This window comes from Coptis chinensis, chromosome 4 (assembly GCF_015680905.1).
Source record: "Coptis chinensis isolate HL-2020 chromosome 4, ASM1568090v1, whole genome shotgun sequence".
Taxonomy (NCBI): Eukaryota; Viridiplantae; Streptophyta; class Magnoliopsida; order Ranunculales; family Ranunculaceae; genus Coptis; species Coptis chinensis.
Genome location: NC_141459.1, coordinates 68,399,769 through 68,424,569, shown reverse-complemented (window position 1 = coordinate 68,424,569; position 24,801 = coordinate 68,399,769). Strand labels below are relative to the sequence as shown.

The 24,801-nt window shown below is 35.4% G+C and overlaps 1 protein-coding gene across 2 annotated transcripts; it reads right to left on the bottom strand.

Moving 5' to 3' along the window:
- Positions 1–204: 204 nt before the first annotated feature.
- Positions 205–7,045, bottom strand: OCT4 (organic cation/carnitine transporter4). 2 transcript variants are annotated; one of them, XM_086557355.1, is made up of 3 exons: positions 6,027–7,045; positions 666–1,501; positions 205–562 (listed from the first exon to the last, which is right to left on the bottom strand). In XM_086557355.1, the coding sequence occupies exons 1-3, from the start codon at positions 6,700–6,702 to the stop codon at positions 542–544; spliced, it is 1,533 nt and encodes a 510-aa protein (XP_086413481.1). In that variant the 5' UTR covers positions 6,703–7,045; the 3' UTR covers positions 205–541. The 2 variants fall into 2 exon arrangements, with proteins under 2 accessions (XP_086413481.1, XP_086413480.1); XM_086557354.1 differs by having other exon boundaries at positions 205–1,501.
- Positions 7,046–24,801: the final 17,756 nt, after the last annotated feature.

Here is a 24,801-nt window from a genome sequence, read left to right as displayed (position 1 = left end):
AAAATAGATTCTAGGAAAACGAGACCCATTTTAGGTTGGTGATGTGGAATTTTATGGAAGTTCAAAAAATACTTTAATATTAAGATATAGATATAGATAGATGTGGGGTAATCCCTAACTAACCCTTTTCTCGTGGATATTGTGAGTGAAAAATGTTATTGTGACAAAAAAACAAATTTTTAGGGGAGGGCGCGGAACTAACCCTTTTCTCGAGCGACGGTGGATATTGTTGTTATTGTGACAAAAAAACAAAGTTTTAGGGGGGGGTGGGGGGTTTAAAAACCCGAGTACAGCTTGAAATCTTGAATACATCTAACTCAAACATTTCCGACAAATGCAGTTTCACCATCCTCCAATCCAGCCATAGTATCATATAACGGACGATTTAGAGTCTCTGGCAAGTAGAACGCAAGAATCCCTCCAATTATCCCACATGTGCCAAACACGGCGAAAGGAAGTCCCCCACCCAAAACAACCACCAAAGGTGCTAATATAGCTCCCATTTGTGCCGCTTGTGTTGCACCTCCTAGTGCTGCATTCCTCACAACTGTTGGAAAAAGCTCTGCCGTATAGATAAATAACAAATTATAAGTTCCAGCCATCCCAAATATACCCAAAACTCCACACAGCATTCGCACCACCTTCCACACACCATAGTTACTTACCAGGCTTCCCCCCAAGCAAAAAACTCCACTGAACCACAATGTTCCTATTGCCAAAGGTTTCCTTCCAAATTTGTCCAATAAAACTGCTGTGAATGCAAATGCTGGCATCTCTGCTACGGCATTGATTAGGACATTGATGTAAAGATTCGTTTTAAGATTGACAACATTCAAGCTAATGCCATAGTACACGATGGAACATAGGAAATTGATAGCAACTATTAGTAATAACCGTAAGCGGGTAACTGGGGATTTAACAACATCAATCAGTGAACCTGATACGACATCCCTTGACATGGCCTCTTCTTTGACATTGCTTACTTCTTTGGAGACTTTATTATTGGTTTCGTCATCAAGAGCTAAGACAACTCCACTAGGCAGGTGTTTTGCATTACCTTGTGCAATTTTGTGCATAACTTCCATGGCTTGATCAATTTTTCCGCGCACTAAGTACCATCTAGGAGATTCAGAGACGAAGGGAATAAACACAAGAAGGTAGATGACAGAGGGAATAGAAGAAGCAATGTAGAGGGCACGCCACGATTGGAAAATGTAAGCAATGCCAGAAAGTATAGCGATCCCAGTAGAGAAGAAGTAGAAAGTTGACATTCCAACTGCTCCACGCACTGATGGGCCTATCGGCTCTGTGGCTAAGACAAATGCACATAGGCCGACGCCACCAGTGCTGAAGCCAGTGAGAAAACGAAGTGCCGCATAAACCCAGTAGGTAGGAGATAATGCTGTTAAGAAACCAAAAATGGCATTTAATATGCAAACTACAGTAATAGATCCTTTCCTTCCTAAGAAGGAATCTGAAAGATGACCGAATATCCCAGCACCTGAAAAGTAAGTAAAACTACGTTACATTGTCAAGATAAACTCGACTTAAAAAAAGAGGCCGGATCTTTTGCACCCGGCCGAAAACATTAGCCATTACACCTTACAAAATATTATTGACACGTGTCCCCTTATTTAACACCTAAAGTGTTACTTAAAACCAAAAAAAAAAATCATTACAAAAATTAATTGATTGATATTGATTTTCAATATTAGGTTGAAAATTAATTAAATTTCTTTTTACGGGATCAATTTGATCTTTACAAATTAGTAATTTGATGATTGGGTTTTGAGCTTTAATCATAATTTTGAATAATTTCATCTTTTTTACTTGAAGTTGAGTTTTAATCAGTTCTTTAGATTATTTCTTGAGTATTAATCAAATGCTGTGAAGTTATGTGATAATTTATGAATGTAATTTCGACTTTCATTCAAATCCAAATGTGGTTATCTATTTTAATGGAAAATTTGGCAATTTCATTGAAGTAATAATAAGAATATTGTTGAAGAGAGAACATTTTTTAAAACAAAATTTCTATCGAATCTTTTCTTGTTTGTAGTAATTTTTTATTGATTTTGTTTTTGGGTTTTAAGTAACACCATTACTTTGGGTGTTAAATAAGAGACACATGTCAAAAATATTTTATAAGATGTAATAGCTAAAATTTTGACTTCTTAAAAAAAATACTTTATTAAGCAAGTCAGTAAACATCAAGCATCATTAAAATAAAGGGGTAATAGCAACTACGGTGTGGTCCATGTATTGGTCCTATACTCCTATTGACAAGATATTTCTTCACGCCTGCACCTTGCACAATGAATGAGAAACAGAGAAGGTGTGGGAGCTAACAACTAAAAGTGTAAATGGATACCCGTTTAACTGAAACCAGAACCGGAACAGCATAAAAAATCACGTTTATGGTTTCTTTTTAGAAACCATTTAAAAATGGGTACTAAAAAAACCAGACCATATAAAACCGGAACTGAATAATTTTTTAAACAAAAAATCAAACTAGAACTGGAATCGAAACCAAATGTTAGAGTATTTTTACCATAAAAAATATCAAAATAAAATATATAAAAACTCAAAACGTTTAATTATATATTACTAAATTTTATTTATTAGTGTAACATGTAGTTTTCATGGTATTTAATATTATAAATAATATAAAAATATAGTTTACAGCTTTAAATATATGGTTTTACTTAACTTATTATTGAATGATATAATTACTTATATAAATATTTTAAAAACAATTCATTCGTGCAATATTTTTGTGTTTTTAGTACACATTTTTTTTTTCATAAAACTAATAATAAATGTATAAATAGTGAATCTCTTAAGAACTGAAATGAAAAACCTGAACCAGTGGTTATTGATAAAGTTCCACATTTTTAAAAACCGAAACCAGAATTAAAACCGCAAAATTAAACGGACACTAAAAACCAGACCGTTGACACCCCTACTAACAACTTGCAAATAGAGGTGATGTGGCAATTGGGATAATAGAGGGCCTATAGTTCTCAAAAAGAATTCAAGGGCAGTAAGTCTAATTCGAAAGGATAGACCTAAAACACATGGCCGAGCACAAAAAAAATGTCCAAAGTAAATTGTGATTGGTTTCTCTCTCTCCACCAGCCAATCACAGCCGACTTCGGATGGTTTTTTTGTGCTAGGCCTTATGGTGTAGTCGCGCCCAATTCAAAAATGGTTGTTACTTATTTTTGTGAAGGTCAATTCTCTAGCTACTACAGATTCGACAACTGATTTACTTAGGCCTGTAAATCACCCATTGTACTTGTAATACTTTCTCATTTTTGCTAATTCAATACAATCACCCATTTTTATTCAAAGATAATTAATCACCCATTAGTATATAGAGCTTTATTTTACTTATTTAGAATAAAATTTCCAAGTGGAAACGACACACATGCATTACATTTGACAGTTAAAAGTTAAAACAAGGGTCATCAACAATTTTAAACGCACTAATGTTTCCAACAAAAAGTAAACATCTGCAATTGCTAATCAAAGTGTTTACGACTCTAAGAATGGATTACACTCCGGAGTGGACGGAGAGATAAGGCCAAAATTTGTTTCTATCGTTTAATAAAGAGCATAATAAAGAATTATTTTCCAAGTTTGTCGTTTACTTCAACTGCAGACACGTGTTTTCTCGATCACATATTTAAAACTATATATACACTAGACTCATGCACGTGTTTCACACGTTTTAGGTGAAATCACAAAGCCACAGTATTTTTTTCTCTCAAAACATAGGTGGGTCCCTGATATGACGGTTCTTATTGGAATTTATTAATTTGCCTTGTAATATACGTTATTTACACGTCTGCCACACACAAATTACCTTTCTGCCCACAAAAAAACAAATCTGAAATTCGTAAAATTACCGTTTTGCCACTACCAAAAGTCAAAAAAATAATAAAAAATTTCGAAATTAAGCAATTGCCACCGTGAAATCACAAAATAACGATTCTACCAATGTACACAAAACAACGTCTGTCACAGGGGCCGAAATGTCATTTCCAACTCTTAAAAAGTATTTTTGGACACTTGTCAATCATTGATGGTCTTTTTTGACAAAAAATAATAAAATATTAAACAAAATTACTTATTTGCCCCTGTGACGTACGTGAAAACACTATTCATTACACCCCATATTTTTCTATATAGTAAGATGATCTCTTGTGGACATTAAAAAGCACAACGTTGAATTTCCACAATTCGGCTAGGGCTCACCATGTATTTGCCGATTTAAGAAAAGAAATAAATTAGTTTTCTTAACAGAAAAATAATCAAAGGAAAAAAGAAAAGGAGAAAAGGACATTGAAAAAGTGCGACAATTAATTGTTAAGCCAAAGAAAATTAAGAATAGAAAAATCAAAATTGAACTCAACTAAAATTATTCAAACTCAGCAACTGTGTAACACACCCTAAAGATTGTAAAAGTCACAGTGTATTAGTAATTTGTTAGAAAAATAACTAAACTATAAAAATTTGCACCCACAAATTTTTTACAAAAAACTCTATTATCACATCTCCTAATTCAATTATTGAGTTGTATATACTCTTGCACTCCTAATTTTGTCCTTATGCAAATGCAAATTGTAAATATATAATATAATATATATTTTTATTCTGCAAAGAAAACTACTCAACTAACAGCTCCGGGTCGACTAGATTTTTGTTTCTGTTTTCTAATTTCACTCTTATTACTAATTTTTATTTATAGACTCTTATGTTTCTTATACTGGGTTTAAGAGGTAAATTCTGGTATTTAAAAAGAGTATAAATATTATTAAAATGTAATTTTTTCAAGTCAACTATTTCTGCTTAGGCTTTATGATAGTGCACGCCTAGCGTGCACACGTATGCTAATATATATATAGTTGATATATGTCTCGAATTAAATAGTACAGGACTTTGGGGAGTGAGCACATACTAAGTAGACAAGTTCGGTGTACTATCTCAGATTCTCACCAACTTTCCATATCTATAATCATTATTACACCATGCCATCCACATGATTCCTTGATTTCTTGGATCCCAGACCACCTTGTCCGACTACTAGTTGCCTACTCTTGAGATTTAGACTTTAGAGCCAAATCTATAGCCCCGTGCACGGATAAAAACACGTGTTATCAACCCGGAAGATTCTATAAATTGACTAAAAATACTAATTTAAGAGTGAATTTATTTTTATAACCCTGTTTATCTAATTTTCCGCAAATATAATGGCCCACCAGTTTTAAAAATCTGGTTTAAAAACAAATTTAAAAAAATAAAATTACTGTTATACCTTTCCAAAAAACAAAAAATATTTTAAAAAAAGTGAAATTACAGTTTTGTCTCTAAAACATAGACCGAAATCACTGTTACTCGACCCCACATTTTTCTATCAAGTAGAGATATTAGAAAACTTTCTTTTCTCATTGAAACTATAAATATAGTAGGCAAGTTTTATCTTACCAAAAAAAACTTTAGTAGCCATAATAATCATTAATAGACCAGACAATTTCATCCCTTGATTCTTGGATCCTAGCCCATCCTGGATGACTTAAATTAAGTACATTAGACTTTGACAATTACTTCTCCAGCAACCTAAAGGCAAAGGTGAGCCGGTGAGGTGTTAAGATATGTTTGTTTTCAATATTTTATAGAACTAACTCGATAAAGAGTGAAGAGAGCAAAAACACGAATTTTGAGTTAAGTGGTAAATTCATTACCCAAAAAAAAAAGTTAAATGGTAAATTCGTGCTTATCTGAATTAACATATTTAGCCTTAAAACATATAAGAACAGTAGTCCTTTTTCTTTCCTTATCAATCAAACTTGCGAACCTGCCATATATACCAGTTTTATTGAGTCTAAGCAATTTTATTGCGTGCCAAAAGAGTAGCCAGAAAAATCTCACTATACTAACTACCATACTAGCAAGTCAAAAGTCAAAAATCAAAAGTCAAAACTAGTCTAATGAACAAGGAAATGAGGATAATGAAAACTCACCAACCATGCAGCCAGCAAAGAAAGCAGACTGAGCCAACCCAACTTTATATTTATCACCACAAACGAGTCCCCATTCAGCTATAGTCGAAGCACCAGATCCACCAATCCATTCCCAAGACCCAGGCTCCAATCCACAAACACTCCGACTCAAACTCGAACAACCCGAATCCAAACCCGTACTAGTACATCTCCAACCCGGTTCACGATCAGCGAAAATCATAACCATAGTATGAAAAGCTTCTAAAGCCCAAGCAGAGCAGGTTAATACGAAATGTTTGAACTGCCATGGCCCGAATTCTCCACAATATCTCGTTAACATCTCGTCGATAACCATCTTTTCATCGTGATTTTTCGATGCCTTAACTAGAAGTGGTGAACTGACGTCATTGGTGCCGGAATCCGACGGTTCCGGCATCTTTGGGAGACTCGTTGATGAGGAAGCTAAGAAAATGAGGATGGGTTTGAAACTAGAATATTTGTTTGATTCTAAAATATTTCGGTTCGTTATATAGGGATGTGAGAGGGAGAAAATTTGTAAGTATGCGCACACGCGTGGAAGTAGATATGGCCGTTGTCTCTTAGGTGGACTTATGAGAAAACGTTGGTCTCGTGTGGTCCTGTTACTGGTGGGCCTAAGCAGCGGAATGGGCCATGGATTAGTTTGGTAGCTTTCCATTTTGTTTTTACCTTTTTAAAGGGTCTAGATTTTAACAAGAAAACATTTGAAATTGACGACGTCATGAATGAATTCTCTACTCTAATTTTCCTCCCACTTTTTTTTTCTCCTTCCTGATGTTTCAAAATACAATGTCCAAGATTCATATATTTGCAATTCACATTCCTCTTTACCCAATACGAAACCATAAAAATAAAAAATGTTAAAATTTTGCATTAAGAATGAACTACATTAATCTTTATTAAACCAAGGTTTTCGTTGTTGTTAGTGTTCTCTTTGTCTAGAAAAAAAAAATTGTAAAGCTTAAAACATACAAGAGAAGAGGAAGAAGATTGATCTGTTTTAGTTATGCATATTCTTCTTTTTTTTTTTTTTTTTGATAATGAGTTATGCATCTTCTTTTATAATGATGAAGATGGGAAAAACGTAATGAAGAAGAATATAACTCATGAGTTCCCATCATGTGGAGGATTTGTATTGATTATTGAAATCTGTATGCGGTCACAAGGAAAGATCATTTTCCCCTGCCATTGCATTTGCAGATCAGATGCTGGAACGTTTAGCAAGACATGCTTATTACTATTTTTTGGTCGGGTATTCAGGTTACTTTTACATCTTAATTGATGAATTATATCAGGAAAAGACTACATTCACATGCCCTTTTGGAACATATGCTTATGCACGTATGTCTTTCGGACTCTGCAATGCACCTACCACATTTCAACGCTGCATGTTACACATTTTCAGTGATATGGTGGAGAGATTCATGGAAGCGTTTATGGATAAATGATTTTTTCCTCTATGGAGATTCTTTCGATAACTGCCTATCCAACCTCTCCGAAGTATTGGCGCGTTATCAGGAAAAGAATATAGTCCTTAATTAGAAAAAAATGTCACTTCATGGTAAAAAAGGGAATAGTGTTAGGCCACATTGTGTCTAAAAATAGTATACAGGTCGATAAAACTAAAATAGACAAAATTTCTACTCTACCTATTCCACAGAACATCCGTGACATACAAGCCTTTCTAGGCCATGCTGGATTTTATCAAAAATTCATCCAAGATTTCTCAAAAATTGATAAACCCTTAACTAATCTTCTTATAAAAGATGCACCCTTTGAGTTTAACTCGGACTGCATGCAGGTTTTTGAAACGTTGAAAACCTCCTTAATAACTGCACTTATAATTTAATCTCCTGATTGGTCAAAACCGTTTGAGCTCATGTGTGACGCCAACAACTATGCTGTTGTCGTCATTCTAGGTCAAAAACATGATAAGGGACCTACAATTATTTATTATGCAAGTAAAATATTAAATGAGGCTCAACAGAATTATATGACTACTGAAAAGGAATTCTTAGCCATTGTCTATGCTTTAGACAAATTTCATCCTTATTTAATAGGTTCAAAAACCTTAATCTACACCGATCATGCAGTACTTAGGTACCTTCTCGCGAAAAAGGATGCTAAGCAAAGGTTAATCCGATGAATTCCTCCTGCAAGAATTCACTTTAAAGATAAAATATAAAAAAAGGAGTTGAAAGCGTAGTGGCCAACCACCTATCAAGGTTAACCAATGATAGTGACAGTGATTCCGATCACATTTTAGATTCTTTTCCTGATGAACACCTTTACGCAATCCTTTTTGTACTGTGGTACTAATAAGAGCCCAAAACTGTAGTTTCAACCCCTTAATAGTATTATATTTAGACCAATTATGTTTATAATAAATAAAAGTTAGTAATGTTTACGTGTTTTTGTGTATTTCAGGTCTTAGAATCAATTATGTGAAGAAATACGTCATTTTAGGTTGGATGTAGGTTGGATCAATTATGCTAGTAATAATGACTATAGAGATGTAGGTTGTTGCTAGGGATGATAAAGTTTGAGGCTTTAGGTTGGATCATTGCGTGAAAACCTAAAAACGATCTCTTTTCAATGAATAATTCATAACTTGCATGAAACTAATCATTAGGTGCATTTATTATTCACTCTATATCTTTTTCTCATCATTAACTCTACTGTTTCTTGACATTCAATTTACTGTTTTGGTAGTATAAATCAATTAGTTATCAAATGGCGCTATGCCATCTTAAACTCATTCAAGACAAGAATTTAATTGGTCGAATCCTAGGGGCAATCCCCCATTCTCTACCCATCCACCCTTTTAATTTTTCATTCTCGTTTCTCATATTTTTGTAACTTTTCAAACTTGATATTCATTGTTTTAAACTAAGCTAAGAGCGCACCCGCCCTCCCTTTTGCCTTGCACAGAGCGCGCCCGCACTCTCTTAAGATTGTGGAATCACAGTGTAGAATACCGCGGTAAAGGTATTTCTAAATTTCCGAAAATTTTGAAAATTTTCAGGCATAATAATTGAGGTGATGTAGATTTACTGGAATAGTTTCAGATTTTTCCTAGTTGTTTTACCTAGTGAACTATTACCATATTTACACTGCTATATTTCAGGTTTCACACCGTAAGTTTCTGGAAAAACAGACGAGTAGGGTTACTTAGTAGCAATTCCAAAAATTCTAAATTTTTTACTAGAGTATCTATCATAACTCATGAGTTTTCAATAAAATTTTGAAGAGTTGTTGATTTGTTTTGACCACCTAACTAGTGGATTGTTTCCAGTGTGTTTCTGCAGTTTTACAACACTTAATTTCTGGAACAATAGCTGATAAGGAGGATTTGTAGAACTCCAATTGCTCTAAAATGTTTACAAGAATACACATGATCTGTCAGGAGTCTCCAGTAAACGTTTTGTGATTTTTGGCTCTGTTTTGATTAGTTAACCATTCGGTTGTTTGTAGTGTGTCCAAAAACTGTTTCACAAACTTTGTAGGGCAGTAGAAGGACTTGCATAGCTCCGATTGTTCTAAAATTTTACAGGCTACTTATTGGATGTCTTAGAAAACTACTACAAAAATTTCAAATTTTTTGGAGCGCGCACGCGCCCTATTATACCTATATTTGAGTGCCCCCGCGCCCTAACCTCCAATAACCTAAGTTTGCATTTTTTTTTTTTTTTTTTTACAGTGTGCATGCACCACCCTAGTTACCTTATATTTGAGCGCACCCGCACCCTCTGAAGTAAGCTCAATTTATAGGTTAGTTACATGTCATATTTTAGTTCAAAATATTTGTTGGTTCGGTGTTCCACGCTTCTACAGGACACTTAGATTCATATTGAAGACGCTATTCATAAGTGTAGCAAGGAGGCATTTAAGTTCTCCTTATTTCACTCCTCGTTTCTTCTGTCAGAGGAGTTTAATTCTAGTATAATCAGGCTTGTTTAACTAATGTTATTGTTCTTTCATATTAGACTTAACCTTGTATGAGATTAAGGTCTGGTAAGAAAAAACCATCTAACGTTATCTATCGTAAACGTCAACGCACACGCCTATCTAGAATATCACACACCACACCTGCAACAATAGCTAAAGAACCAAAAACTCCTCTCTTTGATTTTTACAAAGCCCTGATCGATGGACCTAAGTCAAGCATCGTTCTTGCAGACCCAGTGGGGGATTTTCGAATTCCCCCGAATATATTTAACGTGCTACCAGTTTTCTATGGTTTAGACCGCGAGAAACCTTATCAACACATGCGTAGGATATAACAAGTTCTCACTACATTCCATCATCCTAGCGTAAGCCTAGATAAAGTCAAACTTAGGGTGTTTCCATTCACCCTAGCTGACAAAGGCGGCGTCTTGGTTAACTGCCCAAATGTCCAACTTTGTGAACTCATGGGCTAAACTTGTTCAATTGTTCATGGAACATTTTTACCCACCATTGAAGACAGATGAAATACTTCAAAATTTTCATTTTTTCCACCAAAACCCTCATGAATTCTTTTCAGAGGCCTGGAATCGTTTCACCGACTTCTCATTGAATGCCCGCATCATAACCTTGCGAAAGACACGCTTGTCCTTGCATTTTTCAAGGGCCTTTCATATCATCATAAGGAGGTTCTAGCTATCATGAATGAGGATAGTTTTATTAGTAAAGGAGCCTTGGAGGCTTATAAATTCATAGAAGATCAATCTAAGAGAAACAATAATTGGGGAGGTAACGATGTCCCCCGCTCCACTCCTTCTTCTTTTGAGGATAAACCTGATCCCGAGCTTCTAACTCTTATCGATGCCCTCACTAAAAAGGTAGATGCCATCTCTGTTCAACAACAATCCACTTTAGTCATGAACATAAACTCTACTCGTTGTAATGTCTGTTTTAGTCTTGAACATTCCGACTTCTATTGTCCTCTTGTCTATGAATAACCACCATCACAACCAGAAAATGTCTACGCTTTTAATAACAAACCTAACACACAATGGAGGAAAAACACTAATTATAATCCACAACAACAAGCTACACCTTTAGGTTTTAATAATCAAAACGTTAGGCCCACTACAAACTTCAACCAGTTTATTCCACATCAAGTACAAGGAAACTTAGGTGACTAGAATAGAGGTTTAGTGCCCATGACCCAAAACTATCAACATCAAGACATGACCACACAACAAGCCTTAGTCCTGGTCATTCCTCCTATGGCCACTCAACCCGTCAAACCATCTACAAACAAAGTAGTAGTAGCCTTGCTACAAAATCGGAATCAAATTATGCAACAAACATTTTAAATGATGAAGTCTTTGTGCCAAAAGGTTATTGACATGTCTCCTAACCAAAATAATAACCGAACAAGCGTGCTTCCAGGTCAAGCAGTGCCTAATCAACAAGCACCGCCTTCGAAGTGAACAGTATTCACTGTAATGGTGATATAAACTAAGGGGACCTACAAACAGTCACTACCCTTCGTTCAGGTAGAGTAGTTGATAACAAAGTGACTATGCTTACAGATTGCCCGCAAATGGAAGCTGAAAATGAAACCATACCGAATACTGTCATAGAAACTGAAGACCCTACAACTGTAGAAGTTCTAGTCCAACCACAACCAAAAAGTACAACCTTACTAAATACCACCATAGAAATTGATGATCCTACACCTGTAGAGGTTCCAATATGGACACCTAGATGGAAAACGGCTAAAAATAAAGCAAAGACTAATAATACTTTTGACTCTTATGCTAAATATAGAGACAAACCACCGTATCCCCAGAGACTAGTTGTGTCTAAAAAGGACGAGAATTTTGATGAGATTAGGGAACTGTTTAAAAATCTGACTATAAATCTGCCTTTTCTAGATGCTATAAAAAGTCTACTTGGACACGCTAAGTTTCTAAAAGAGTTGTGCACCAAGAAGAGGAAAACCAACATACCCAACGAAGCTTTATTAACTAAACAATATCCATCTTTATCTGAACATAATGGAATTATTAAGTACAAGGACCCTGGTCGTCCTACTATACAATGCACCTTGGGAGATTACTTTATAACAACTGCTCTATTAGACCTGGGGGTGAGTGTTAACTTACTCTCTTTTTATTTATATAAACAACTAGGTCTAACAAAACTTTAGCTAACCAAAATTACTTTGCAGTTAGCCGATCGTTCTATTAAGTACCCCAAGGGCGTAGTTGAAAATATTCTCGTTAAAGTTTAAGACTTTTACTATCCAGCTGACTTCGTTATTCTCAACACAGAAGTTGCTCATGATTCCATTCCCATCATCTTAGGGCGTCTTTTCTTGGCAATCGCCAATGCCCAAATCATTTGTCGGGATGGCTCAATGACTTTTTCTTTTGGAAATCTTTATGTGGAAGTTAATATGTTTAGACAAAAGCAGAGACAACTAGGTTTGCCTGTAGAAGGAGAAGTGAAGTCCATTAAGAGTTTTGTATCTCACATTAGTGTAGCCAACGCTTTCGTCCCCACACTTGTAGATACCCCTCTTATGGAAAAAGACAAAGATCACAATTTCAACTCCCTAGACGTAGATGAAATCGAGGGAGATATCATTTAACTCTTTTGCAACCTTTCTTCGCCACCTCATGAGTCCCCTCCTATTAACATCCATTCATCCCTCGACGCCATAACGGAAGAATAATTTTTCAACCTTTATCCCACTGATTCTTCTGACCCACCTATTGAGAAATGTCTTGCATATCTCAAGGCTTCTGATGATCTAGAACTTAGAACGTTAGTTGAGCACCATTCACCCACCTCACATCCTCATGTCACTCATTCACCTTCCATCACCAATATTCCCCACCTTCCACCTTTTCAAAGGAACCTTGAGTTTGTACTTGACCTTCTTGCTTTTCCTGTGCTTCTTGATTTTCTAAACTCTCATGATACGGAAATAATATCCAAGGACAAGCCACCTAACACCTTCATTTTTAGATTTGAGACAATTCATACTTACACTATGAATGAGTTTTGTGCTAAACCCACATTCTTATTTTTTCCATTCCATCCTTCTAAAACTTATCCATATCCCACGTATTTTCCACAACCATCCATTTTCTCACGATCATTCACTTGGACACCCTTTCGTTCAAAGAAGAAGAAGAAAGTGCATGCTCGATTACGTTCTAGGTCTATCAGGCTTCGCTTTTATTCCACTAAGCTACGTCGTACAACATCTTGGTGTTTGATTCTGTTTGGGGGTGCTTTCAATTCTGTGATAGTTGTTTATGGAAAGACCCCCAACTTTTTCGGTTGTTTATATATGGTAAGCGGCACATATATATGTATTAGTAAGTCTCGGGAATCTGACTTTAAAAGACCCAAGTTTTTGTAAGATACCACCGTTTTGGAGTATAGGCCACAAAAATTTTCAAACTTGAAAAGAGTTTTCAAATTTTGTTTAGGGGTGGCGTATTTTGGTATTTTATTTCAAATCTTTTTGCCACCCTTTGCCATGTTAGTTAATACGTAACAGTTTAATTGTATTCCATGTTATCATATCTTCTTTATAATATTTATGTTACAGGAACTGCCAAAATTTTTCACGTTTCTATGGTAAATTCTTTCCTATCCCTTTACACTTTGAGGACAAAGCGTTCGATTGTTTGGGGGTGGGATAGAAACATTTGCAAAAATTAGGCACTTTTAGGATATAAATTTCGCACTTCTCTTTATAAAATGTTAAAAATCATAAAAATCAGTTAGTTACATAATTTAATTGTGCTATTGAATTGTTTGATGAACCCCCTTCTCCCAAATTGTTTAGGGGTGATATATTTAGTTTTAGCACATAGTACGTTCACGTATTAAAATTTCATATATAAATATCAAAATATTGATGCATAATGTACCTTAATTTTGTGAAATTAACTATTTCATAGAATTTCGGAAGCTAATCCGATAGGAGCCACGATAGGTGCATGCTTGATTTGTGAACGTATGGTATTATTTTATTTTTGTTAAAGTCCACTTATGTCCCAAGCGCTATTTATTATTTCATGTTATCCCCATAATGGGAGGAACTCATATAGGAGTTGTGTATGTTTTTATTTATTTATATTAGTATAGATTAACCTTCTTTTTCAGGTGATCCCATTTACAAGCATGTTTCTATGGTACTCTTTATCTTTTATTTTTATTTCATACTTTGGGGACAGGCATAATTCTGTTTGGGGGTGGTATAAAAACACGTTGTAAATTTTTATGCACATATTAGGTTGTATATTACGTATTATTTGTCTTATAAAATTTTAAAAAATATATATATATCAAAAATATAGTTTATGTTATGCACTTAGTGATAATGATATTGTTCCCTTTTCCATGATAATATTAGTCTAGAAATCTTACCTAGTACTTGAATTAGGATTTAATTTTTGAAACTTAGATTAATATATAGGTAATAGTCATTGCATCTTTTCATGAACATCTTGCATGAGCATCTATGATTGTACTTGGCAATATTTTTCTGAGACTTAGGTTAGAGTACTTAATACATATCCTATGAGCATCTAGCCAAAAAGCCTATATGAATTAATATATGAGTGATGACACAAGGGAGAAGTAAATTCCGAGTAGAGAAATCACTCATCCACTTGCTTGATCACCATACCATATCCTAAGCGAGAATTTAGGCCCTCTTTGGATCGATATAGCTAGAAATTCACACCTATATGAAATTTATTATCTACTAGTCACCCCACTGAGCCTTTCATTAGCCTTTCCACAAACCACAAATCCTTTACCCAATAAAACAAAATAAAAAATAAATCATCCTACCTATCTGAATAAGTCTGAGAAATAGGATGAGTGAAGAAAAGAGAAGAGAAAAACCTGTGTAAACAAAATTAGTTAGTTACTTCAAAGAAAAAGAAAAGAAAGTTTCCATCCAAAGAAAAGAAAAGAAAAGAAAAAGAAAAATAAAATAAAAAGTTAAAACTCCAAAAATAGAATCAGAAGGAGTCAAAAGCCAAAACAAAGGGGCTAAGGATGGAAACAAAGTGTAGAAGAAAAATAAGAACAAGACTTTCTCTAGTTACATAATATGAAAACCCTATTTTCTCAGATTTGTCGTTTTGAATATCCATTTCCTTCATTCTTTAACCAATACCTACGCCCCATATCACCTAATAATGACCTCTAGCTCAATTAGGAATAGGTTTGTGTGATAGTAAGTGGTAGATGTGTTTGATCGACCTCGGCTTCCTTGGATTGTCATTGAGATTGTAAGGAAATGTGTTCCCACTACACACTGGAGTTAGCAAACTTGAGTGAAAAAATCAGAGTGTTATTTGTCTTGACACATTCCTTGTGAGAACCTACTTAGGCACGCTACCCAAAAGTTTCAGAAAAAGACCTGCCACTACATTTCATTTCATAGTTCATTGTATAGTTGTTTATCTTAAGATGATTTGATTATTATCCATGTATTAATTTAGGAGTTAGATTAATGATCCTTGTTTAAATGCTAGTTAAATTAGATGTATAAATATATGAGATAAATTAGGGAACAATTACTTTTATTTCTTAGTCGTTGTAGTATAAATGAAGTTTGTGAGTACCTTCTCTAGAAAACTCTCACTAGGCTATAACTCGTCCACTAGGGAATTCTTAGTGGTTTAAGGCCTTATTGCATATGGTCAATGCAGTCGCACTCAGCGAAACGAGAGTAGTTAGGAATACATTTTTGGCCACTTATTTTAATTTCACCCCAAAATGCTGTTTGGGGGTGGTTTGATAAGAGCCCAAAACTATAGTTTCAACCCCTAATAGTATTATATTTAGGCCAATTATATTTATAATAAATAAGAGTTAGTAATGTTTACGTGTTTTTGTATATTTCAGGTCTTAGAATCAATTATGTAAAGAAATACATTACTTTTGTAAGAGAAAGGAGTCAAATTGCTTGCTAGAGAAATTATATGATTAAAGCCCAAGTTTCAAGGAGAAAAAACCTTTTTAAAGCCTAGTCAAAGCTGAAAAGTGAAAGTCAACGCGGGTAGAAAAAGAGCAGAAAAGTCAACAGAACTTCCACAGGCCGTATCTTTTGACTCAGACCTCGGAATTGGGCCTATTATATGTTACAACAATCGGCTCGGAAAGAGCTTTCTAATGGTATAATTTTTTTACCCAATCAAAGTAGTAAAAGTAGACAAAAAGAGTGTTGCAGTAAATCCCCGTAGAGAAACCCTTTTGGACTTAAGTAATTAGGTTTTGGGTTTGATTTAGTGGCCCAAAACATAGCTCCAAAGCCTATGTATAAAATTGTAAATCTAACCCTTTCCTATATAAAGAGGGTTAAGACTAAACAAAACTTGGCTACTCCCCTATTTAGTTTAGTTGTAAATTAGGGTTCTCTCTCTCTCTCTCTCTCTCTCTCTCTCTCTCTCCCCTTTCTTTAGCTTAATATAGTTTAAGTAATTAGGGTTTATAATTGTAGCCTCCATAAAACCTCCATTAAAATACCTTCAAGTTATTATTATTATTCAATTCAATTGCTTCTCTTTCTATTATGTCTTATTTTCATTCTTTTGTTCATGATAGTCCCATGAATCAAAACTAAACTCCCATTAGAGCGAGTTTGAATGAAGCTTTGAGAGGACTTGATTTGTTAGTATAGATTTGTTGTTTAGGGTTTCAAGTTTAGGTTTTTCTTGACTTAGAGATAAGAAGAGTTTAATCTAAACTAAAGAATAATAAGTTTGTCATGAGAATGGGAACAAGCTTTCTCTCATGCTAATTAGTTTATGACTAGAGATAACATAAAGTAATGAGAGATCATTAAAGGTCTAGTCTTTATATTTTAACCATGTGTGAGAATATCTAGACTAGGGTTTTCTATACAAATCTATGCTAGCATGTTAAGAAATTTAAAAGTGGATTTCAATCTTTCTCTATTCTTCTCCATATTTTATTCAAGTCATATTCAATTGTTTTAATTAAATTAGTATAAGTTAAATTCATATATTTAGTTTTGTAGTATAAATTCACATCCATAAATATTGCTCTCACCATTGTTTCTTTGTGTTTGATTAGTTGAATTCATTAAGTCTAGAGAGTTAAAAGTGGAACGATTCCGTACTCTATATATTGCATGAATATATATGTGAGAGTAGGAAATAAATAATTGATAACATAAGAATAAGTAAGAGAAATCTAGTTATGTTTTTACAAGATATCAAGTATGTATGCTGATATTGTGAACTGGTCACTGAAAAGACTCCACCCTTATGGAACAAAAAACAGAGGAAGAAGTTTCTAGCTCAAGTAAAGTACTACTATTGGGACGACCCATATCTTTTCAAATACTGCACGGACCAGATTATCCGACGTTGCATGCCAGAATGGGAACAGTCCGCGATCCTTTCCTTCTATCACGAGCAGTCTTGTGGAGGACATTTTAGTGCAAATAAAACTGCTGCTAATGTGTTACAATGTGGATTTTGCTGGTCAACACTCTTTCGTGATGCATTTCTTCATTGCAAGGCATGCGTTCGTTACCAACATCTTGGTCTTATTTCTGCACATAACATGATGCCCTTAAATCCCATTCTCATAGTGGAGATTTTTTATGTCTGGGGCATCGATTTCATGGGACCTTTTCCAACTTCTAATGGTTTCATTTACATCCTAGTAGTCGTAGACTATGTATCCAAATAGACTATGTCGTAACAATGATAACAAAACGGTTGTCTGTTTCATAAAAGAAAACATTTTTTCAAGATTCGGTGTTCCAAAAGCCATCATCAATGATGGCGGATCACACTTTTGCAATCCAGTTTTTGAACATATCATGAAAAATATGGAGTAACCCACAAAGTTGCAACTCCATATTATCCTCGAACAAGTGTCCAAGTAGAAGTCTCCAATCGAGAGAGTAAGTGTATCTTGGAGAAAACAGTTAATCCAAATAGGAAAGACTGGTCGCTTAGTCTAAACGATGCGTTATGGGCATACATAACCGTTCTTAAAACACCTATAGGGATGTCACCCTACAGGCTTGTCTTTGAAAAACCTTGTCATCTACCAGTTGAACTAGAGCATCGTGCCCTATGGGCAATAAAAACCCTTAACTATAATCTCGATGCGGTAGGTGAAAAACGAAAACTACAAATAAACGAGCTTAAAGAGATTCGTAATGATGCTTAAGACCTTTCAAAATATTACAAAACTAACATGAAAAGATTTCATGACAAACATATTTTGCAAAAACATTTTGAAATTGGTAAAAAAGTTTTGCTTTATAACTCAAGGTTGCATATTTTCTCAGGAAAACTTAATATTCGATGGACTAGTCCTTCCAAAATGATAGGGTTATATACTAAAAGCATTACTTTTGTAATAACTCTAATTCTTTATATTTTGAATGAGAATCATATGGGCAAATGTTATGCATATTATATATGTTATTAGTTATATGCATACATGTGTCTAATACTTTATGTTGTAGATGATATGGTGTGTGGTGACACACAGAAGATCATATCATTAGTACCTTATAAAGTATAAGTAAACATTCACAACCTAAATGGATTTGGACAAACCATTGGTACGGTTGTAGTATAATCTGATATTAGTCTATCTTGACTACAGGATTTTACTAGTACACTTTGTGTGTATTGAATAGGACCAAGTGAGGTTGTTTCTCTTTATACTAACTATATAAGAGAACAAACACCTCTGTTATTATGGATGCTTGTCCTCTTAATCCGGATATAATAATGGGCACTTATGTGCATTGTACATTGCTTTTAATCATCAATGAGTGAGATTCATTTGTGAATCAACAAACTCGATGGATTGGGTAATGACATTGTATGTAAGGTGTGCTGTTGATTATAGAAGGAATTTGTGATCTGCAGGAAGTCGGGTTGATGATGTCCCCTTGAGGAGCTCATAAGGATTGTCATGTAAACCCTGCAGGTGGATTTAATCCGACATGACAATGAGGTTGAGTGGTACTACTCAAGGACATAAGAAGTTGATTAATGTAGTTGTCAGTAACTTGACTTAATCAAAGGGCATTCGATATCTTAAACACGGGGAGATCAACAAGCATATAATATAGAGCCCATAAACGTAATACACGGTTTGGGATTAGAGCGGTAGTGCAATAATTTTAGTGGAATAAGCTATTTATTGACGGACTTGGGCCATGTGTTCTGGGCGAACATGGGAAGCCCAAGCCCATCAGGAGGCCCAATCCTAATTTCTCCTCATGGTCCCTGTTGTAGCCTATAAAAAGAAACCCCTCTTTCTTGGCCATTTTTTTTTACACTAAGAGAATCTCAGGTTTTGCTCAAGAAAGATAAGTTCCAAATTTGGTTATGATCTTGTGAGTGAGAGAGGCCAAGAGAGAAAGAAGGGGGGGTGGGTATATTGTTGCCCACACAACGTCCATCCTAAGATAGGAATACAACAGAAGATCAAGAGGTTGCTGATTCGTAAAGCTTGGATTCTCAAAGTTATCACAGCTGATTTAAGAGGTATAATTCCTAACCAAAACTGTGAACACCCTTTATTCCGCTGCGCATGGGTTCTCACGGTTTGTAGTAAATCATTCGGTGAAACCATAACAGTTCCTACACAAAATAACTACAGTCACCCATAATGGAGATATTACTTTAAAGAACCACAAAGATAACAACACTTTTCAAGTAAATGGTCAGCGCCTCAAGCATTTCCATGAGTTACAGTCTACGAAAATAGAAGAAACCCTTCTCCAAGTTCCTATCTATGAGGATTAAATCCTCTTTTCTATGATGTATTCCTTCCCCATTCCATTACATTTTTTCTTTAAAGGGAATACATCAATAAGGTAACTGGACCCTCCATTTGGAGTGTGTGGGTGGTTGTAAATGCCAGAGCCTTAGTCCACGTATATCTCGCATATTCTTTGTAAAACATTTTTTACTTGTCATTTGAGTAAGTGTGAACTTGTGGAGCGAGTATACAATTTTTCTTTTTTCTTTATTTTACACTTCTTTTTCAAAATAGATGTTTTCTCCATCTGTTAATGCTAGATTCTTGATACATCAATAGTTATGTGATTTTCCAAAAACAAAATGGGCAATTGATTCTACACAAACCAACCCCTAGAACAATGCAATCTAGGGGCGGTTTGAGATCATTTTTCTTACCGTGTTATTAAATGCAGTCGGGGACATTCCATGTCTTCTTGATAAATCCCCAACTCAGCGTGGGCTGAAGCTCTGTCTATCTTGATTGGGTTCGCCTCAGAACCGATATGAAAGTTGCCTGAGATTTCCTGTTATGGTTTGTTTTTCAAAAATTAGTGTTTAGAATCACATCTTTTAAGTACGTATGAGTATCTTTAAAACATCTCTCCATAGTTTTCAAAACTAGAGGATATAAAAATGAAAATTATATGCCCCGGAGTAACCAAAATGATACCGGATTCATGTATAATTTTATCTTCTTGTCAAAACCTCTATATGGTTAGAGGTATCTTTTGCTTGTATAAAAAAAAAGACGAGATTTAAACAAATAGAGTAACCCAAAGTGATACTATTCTCTGTTTAATTCTATTTTTTGCCTCCACCTCTCTATTTTGTCTTGAAAATCTGACGTTAAAAGACTTAAACTTGTACAAAATTTTCAAAAATCTTTCCTTTTCTAAAAATCTTTTCTGATCCTTTCTCAATCTCTCTCTTTCTAAAAACTTTCAAAAATGTCTTCTGTAACGAACAAAAACCATCCACCTAGTAAGACTAGATGTATTAGTTTCAATGATCGTGTGCAAGCACTTCCTAAAGTACTACAACTAAATATATGGACACGTATACCAAAAACCATTTCTGGTTTGGGTAAGAGTTCATACTCAAGTAAGAGACGAGCTATGAGAGAAGGTTGATGCTCAAACTGTCAAACGCCAACTTGTCCCGGTCTTCAACTTCATAGTGAAAATTCAGTTTTAAGGTTTTCATATGCCAGCTACCTGCGCACCGAGCACAGCTGAGGAGAGTAATCTAACCATCTAGTTGGGATTGACTCAAGTTTTTAAAAACTTCTAAGTCTTGGGAATCTAACTTAAAATGACCCACTTTTTAAAATTTCAATCAAACTTATTTAAAACCCAAAAAAATTAATTAAATTTTTTCCTTATTTTGTTTGTATATATTTCCCTTCAGTTCCTTTTCGTTCTTTCATTTGTTTGTTTTTCATCCACCGTTGGATGTGAGTGTACCCTATACCGTTGCATAGAATTTTCAATGTTGATCGTTTTGGTACCTCACTGGTCAGGATTGGACGAGTAACATAAGACGGATCGACTTTTAAAGTTGGCAAGGCACTAAGGACATGATTGGAATTACCTGATTTCATTTAGGCTTGGGCCAAAAATTCATTTAACTTAAAAAGGCACGTGCCATCAAACCTTTTTAAGCCTCGTGACCACCCGACCGACATCATCATCCCCAAGTCAACTCGCACTTTCCCTTCTAAAGCTCGCAACTATCCACCTACATAAATACACCCGCACTCCAATTTTTTACAGCCTGCTCCATTTTCAACCCCCATTCCAACTAAAAACCACAATTTCATCAATCCCAACTCTAAATGGCTCTAGTTCTAAAAATCATGCCAAAGAATTTTTTTCAAAACCTCTTGAATTCTGATCTGTTTGAAGTGCACTTCAACGCTGAGATTAGAAGAAGAGGATGGGAACCATTGAATTTGTTGGAAGGTGCGAGTTATTCTCCTTCTCTTACTCTTTTGTTTTATAATCATATGCTTAGATAGGAGGATGACTGCATCACGGTTGTCGTGGATGGCCACACGTTCAAGCTCACTAAGGATGTGGTGAGTAAGGTTCTGGGGATTCCACTGAAGGCTTATATTCAGACGGAATAGTTCATAGACAACAAGACCATTGATGTGATGATGGCAGAAATGCTTCTCGAGGGTAGGAAAAACCCTGTGTCACGTTGCGCGTTTCAGAACTCACTACGAAGGAACCAGTTGGCAATATCTCAGTGGATAGCCTCCAACCTGCTAGGCTTAGCCAAGCCTTCTAATATTGGTAAGGCAATGTTCCACATCATGTGGATTCTTCAGGAGCAGAACAATTTCTGCATCGTCACCTTCGCTTGGGAGCAACTCTGCAAACCCACGAGGTCCACCACCCCTCAACAAGTGATGGTCACTAGGATCATGCGTGTAGGAACCGTTATTCAGAATGCAAATATTTCTACAAACCGTGAACACCATGCGTAGCAAAATTAATGGGTGTCCACGATTTGTGATTGAAAAACATACCTTTAAGAATTGGTTTAGATAACTCTGAGAATCCAAGCTTTATCAAATCTGAAATCAACCCCTTGATCTTCTGTTGTATTCCTTTAGAACAGATTGGACGTTGTGTGGACAACGATCTACCAATCCTCTTCTTTCCCTCAAGATCAGAAACGAATTCAGATCTACTTTTCTTGCCTCTTTTTAGAACAATGAATAGTGAATTTCAGCCAGAGAGAAAGTATTCTATTTATAGGCTACAACAGGGACCATGAGGAGAAATTAGGGTTGGGCCTCCTGACGGGCTTGGGCTTCCCATGTTCGCCCCGAACACACGGCCCAAGTCTGTCAACAAATGGCTTATTCCACTAAAGGCCATTGTTGCTCTACTGCCCTAATCCCAAATTACGTGTCAGCATTTATGGGCTCTATATTATATGCTCGTTGATCTCCCCATGTTTAAGATATTGAATGTCCGTTGATTAAGTCAAGTTACTGACAACTACATTAATCAACTTCTTATGTCCTTGAGTAGTACCACTCAACCTCATTGTCATGTCGGAATAAATCCACCTGCAGGGTTTACATGAAAACCTTTTTGAGCTCCTCAAGGGGACATCATCAACTCAACTTCTTGCGGGACACATATTCCTTCTATAATCAACAGCACACCTTACATACAATGTCATTACCCAATCCATCGAATTTGTTGATTCACCAATGAATCTCACTCATTGATGATTTAAAGTAATGTACAATGCACGTAAGTGCCCGTTATTATATCCAGATTAGGAGGATAAACATCCATAATAACAGAGGCGTTTGTTCTCTTATATAGTCAGTATAAAGAGAAACAACCTCACTTGGTCCTGTTCAATACACACAAAGTGTACTAGTGTAATCCTATAGTCAAGATAGACTAATACCAGATTATACTACAACCGTACTAATGGTTTGTCCAAAACCATCTAGGTTGTGAACGATTACTTATACTTTATAAGGTACTGATGATATGATTTCTGTGTGTTCACACCAAATCATCTACAACATAAAGTATTAGACTCATGCATATAACTAATAACATATATAATATGCATATCATTTGCCCATATGATTCTCATTCAAAAAATGAAGAATTAGAGTTAATACAAAAGTAATGCTTTTAGTATATAACCCTATCAATGTGGCACTGAGTGTTCGACGCTACAGACGCTTTAGTAGAGGTGCGAGACACTTCTATAGGTCCTATCTATGCCCACTACATCCAGAAAATCTGGCATCCACCTGCAGCCAGAGCCGCTGAGCAAGCATTCCCTTCAAAGCAAGTAGACTACTTCGCTGAAGGTGCCACTCGACAGTTCACTCATCCCATGGATGGAATTCACTTCCTCCATGGATGCCAGAGGATTCTGCACCAGCACATTCACCAGCAGTCTTTTTAGCGCAAGCTATCATAGCAGCTCAGCAGAACCTTAGAGAGGCGCAACAGTCTTTCTAGCAGGAGCTGTAACGTTTCTAGCACAATGTCACTAGAACACTGCAGAGCATTAGAGATGCACTCCCACATAGCAATAGACATGCTAGGACCCGACGTCATCCATGAGAAGGATCTTCTCGACGTTGTGACGATTCACGCACGGATTCTGACTAGGAAGCTCCCTAGTATCCGTATAGATAGTTTATGTTTTACCTTTAATTTGATGTTTGCTTACTTTTCCACACTTATATATAAGTATAACTAGTAGTATACTTTTAATATTGTCTGCTTGTTTTATTTGTTTTCTTGTGGAATTTGATATATTAGTAGAAAGTAATACAAATACATCATGCCAAAATTTTCTATTTTTCTTTTCTGTATTTTTGATAACCCGTAAAAACTCAATTAGATTACTCTAACCTTATTCTTACGGTATCAATATTTTATTTTCTACTCTCACATATAGATTCATGCAATATATATAGAGTCAGGATTCGTTCCACTCTTAACTCTCAAGACTTAAACAAATTCAATTGAACAAACACAAAGAACAATGGTGAGAGTAATATGTTATGTGAAATTTCTATTCTACGATTATACTACGGATTCAATTTATACTAACAAGATACGATAATTCAACTACAGAAATACTATGTTGATTCTATGATAAGGAATTAGGGGGGATTTGATTCCACCTTAACTCAATTTAACTTGCTAATCGATTAATCGTAATCGAATTGAATCGCCCGCGAGAAACAATTGGTTCTTCCTAATCCCTAATTACACATGGCATTTCTACCAATTATAACTAGCATGTGAATGATTAAACCCATTCTCATGGTGACTAATCATTTCTAGAGTGGAAAGGAATTACGACTATTCTACGCTAACACAAATCTAGCTTTCATCAAGGCTTCGCAACTCCCTCTAATGGAGGTTTAGCCGAGAATCATTCGTAATCATTTCCATATGAATCTAAACTAAACATAATATCAA